We start from the raw sequence: 2,766 nt of genomic DNA on the forward strand, positions 1-2,766 counted from the left end.
CTCNGCCTCCCAAAGTGCTGGGATTACAGGCGTGAGCCACCGCGCCCGGCCACCTTGTCTCTATAAAAATACAAAAATTAGCCAGATTTGATGGTGGGCGCCTATAGTCCCAGCTACTTGGGAGGCTGAGGCTGGATAATCGCCTGAACTTGGAAAGCGGAGGTTGCAGTGAGCCCAGATCTTGCCACTGCACTCCAGCCTGGGTAAGGGAGTGAGACTCTGTCTCAAAAGGAAAAAAAAAAAAGAAAAACAAAACAAAACAAAGAGAGACTGGCCGGGTGTGGTGGCTTACTTCTGTACTTCCAGTGCTTTGGGAAGCTGAGGTGGGAGAATCACTTGAGGACAGGAGTTCAAGATCAGTCTGGGCAACATAGGGAGACACTCCCTTCACCCCCTGCAAATCCCTAACTCTGAAAATATTTAAAAAGTAGCCAAGTGTGATGACGCGCGCCTATAATCTCAGCTACCTGGAAGGCTGAGGTGGGAGGATGGCTTGAGCCCAGGAGGTCAGGGCTGGAGAGAGGAGTGATCCTGCCACTGCACAGTCACAAAATAAACAACAACAACAACAAAACCTTCCTATGCTTCATTTTTTAAAAGTTGTGAGTTGAACATCTTGTATTTTTGGTGTTAGGAAAAATAATTAAAATCCCACTGTGAGTGTCTGCGGCCAGTTTGTGTGTGTGTGTGTGTTTATCGGGAGTCTTGTTCTGTCGCCCAGGCCGGAGTGCAGTGGCAGGATCTCGGCTCACAGAAATCTCCGCCTCCCGGGATCAAGCCATTATCCTGCCTGAGCCTCCCGAGTTTACAAGCATGAGCCACCACGCCCGGCTAATTTTTGTATTTTTAGTAGAGACGGGGTTTTGCCATGTTGGCCAGGCTGGTCTTGAACTCCTGACCTCAGGTGATCCGCCCCCTCGGGCTCTCATAGTGCTGGGATTACAGGCGTGAGCCGCCGCGCCCGGCCTAGTCTGTATGTCAATAGGCTTTTGAAAAAAGTGGTTGCATATAGGGCAGATCGGCTTCCTGCTATCATCGTCCCGGGATTCTGCTCTGGGACTCCGACGGGCTGCGGAACCAAAGTAAGAGGGTCGAGGACATCGCCGGATTAATTTTCCTGAGAGGACTAGTGGCTGGTTCCTTTCGCGTTTCCTGTAAGCGCGCATGCGCCGCCTGCGCTCCGCCGCTCCCGCCTCGGGCTCGGCTCGGGCTCCGGGATGTCCGCGTTGTGCGACCCTCCCGGGGCCCCAGGGCCTCCTGGGCCTGCCCCGGCCACCCACGGTCCCGCGCCTCTCAGGTAGTTAGAGCCCTTGGCACCTTCCTCCCACCGCGTGGCCCCGCGCCGATCCCCAGCCTTCTCGGTAGAAATCCGGATCCTACCTCGAGAACTCACGTCAGGGTTCTCAGAGAGATTCTTGGTCAGGTCCTCCCAGAACTCAGGGACTGCCTCACCAAAACTCAGGGCTCCAGTGCCCCCCCTCCCAAGACCTCGGGCCTGCCTCTCCCTAGACTCCGATGCCTAACTACCCTCGACCCCGAGCTTCCTCTCCCAAGAGTCGGGGGTATCATAACTCTTGGGAACGCAGCTGCCCTGGCCATTTTTGACCCTGGGAAACCCAAGATCCTGACTTCATAGAGACTCCCTGAGACCCCAGGCCCAGAAACAGAATGCAGTCCGGCTGAGATACTCCCTTATATTAGGGTGTTTTTTTGGAGGAAACAGAGGAATGGCACTGTCAGAGCCTTATCAGCACCTAGAGGATGCTGTCTTCTTTGACAGAAAAGGCGATAAGAGAAAGGGGATTTACCGCCTTCCATAACACTGGTTTCTGAACCTCTGAGACTGAACCCGTATGTTTTAGGAGGGAAAGGGCTGAAAAGCATTATTACTTTGTGCCCTGGGACACCCTCATGTCCAGGCACATTGAGGGTGCTGGGTAGATGGTGGTTGTTGATGTGGTAGGTGACTAAGATTTTGCAGCATATGGGAAGAAACGGATGTTAGGAGGGAGAGCCCTTAAGGGGCTTACCATTTTTTTTTTTTTTCCCATTAAGAGCAGATTTCAAGGTGCTTGTGTTGTGGGGTGGGATGGGGTGGGGCCGGGGTGGTGGTGGAAGGTGATAAAGCTGGAAAGGTGTCTTTTTTTTTTTTTTTTTTTTTGAGACGGTCACCCTGTCTCCCAAGCTGGAGTGCAGTGGCATGATCTCAGCTCACTGCAACCTCTGCCTCCTGAGTTCAAGTGATTCTCATGCCTCAGCCTCCCAAGTAGCTGGAATTACACCATGCCTGGCTAATTTTTTTTTTGTTGTTGTTGTTGTTGTTTTGAGACGGAGTCTCGCTCTGTCACCCAGGCTGGAGTGCAGTGGTGTGATCTTGGCTCACTACAAGCTCTGCTGCCTCCCGGGTTCACACCATTCTCCTGCCTCAGCCTCCCGAGAAGCTGGGACTACAGGTACCCGCCACCATGCCTGGCTAATTTTTTTTTGTATTTTTAGTAGAGACGGGGTTTCACTGTGTTTGCCAGGATGGTCTCGATCTCCTGACCTCGTGATCTGCCCGCCTTGGCCTCCCAAAGTGCTGGGATTACAGGCGTGAGCCACCGCGCTCAGCCTGTATTTTTAATACAGACAAGGTTTCACCCTGTTGGCCAGGTTGGTTTCGAACTTCTGACCTCAAGTGATCCACCCTCCTTGGCCTCCCAAAGTGCTAGGATTACAGACGTGAGGCACCGCAACCAGCCTGGAAATGTTTTTTTTTTTTTTTTT

General features: G+C 52.7%; 1 protein-coding gene across 1 annotated transcript in view; it reads left to right on the forward strand.

The window, feature by feature from the left end:
* Nucleotides 1-1,165: 1,165 nt before the first annotated feature.
* Nucleotides 1,166-2,766, forward strand: part of INTS5 (integrator complex subunit 5) — a 5,884-nt gene continuing 4,283 nt past the window's right edge. The window contains exon 1 of the mRNA XM_017878368.1: nt 1,166-1,297. Within this exon, the coding sequence (XP_017733857.1) occupies nt 1,218-1,297 (80 nt within the window). The 5' untranslated portion in view covers nt 1,166-1,217. The remainder of the gene's footprint in view (nt 1,298-2,766) is intronic.

This window comes from Rhinopithecus bieti, unplaced genomic scaffold, assembly GCF_001698545.2.
Source record: "Rhinopithecus bieti isolate Rb0 unplaced genomic scaffold, ASM169854v2 scaffold_11488, whole genome shotgun sequence".
Taxonomy (NCBI): domain Eukaryota; kingdom Metazoa; phylum Chordata; class Mammalia; order Primates; family Cercopithecidae; genus Rhinopithecus; species Rhinopithecus bieti.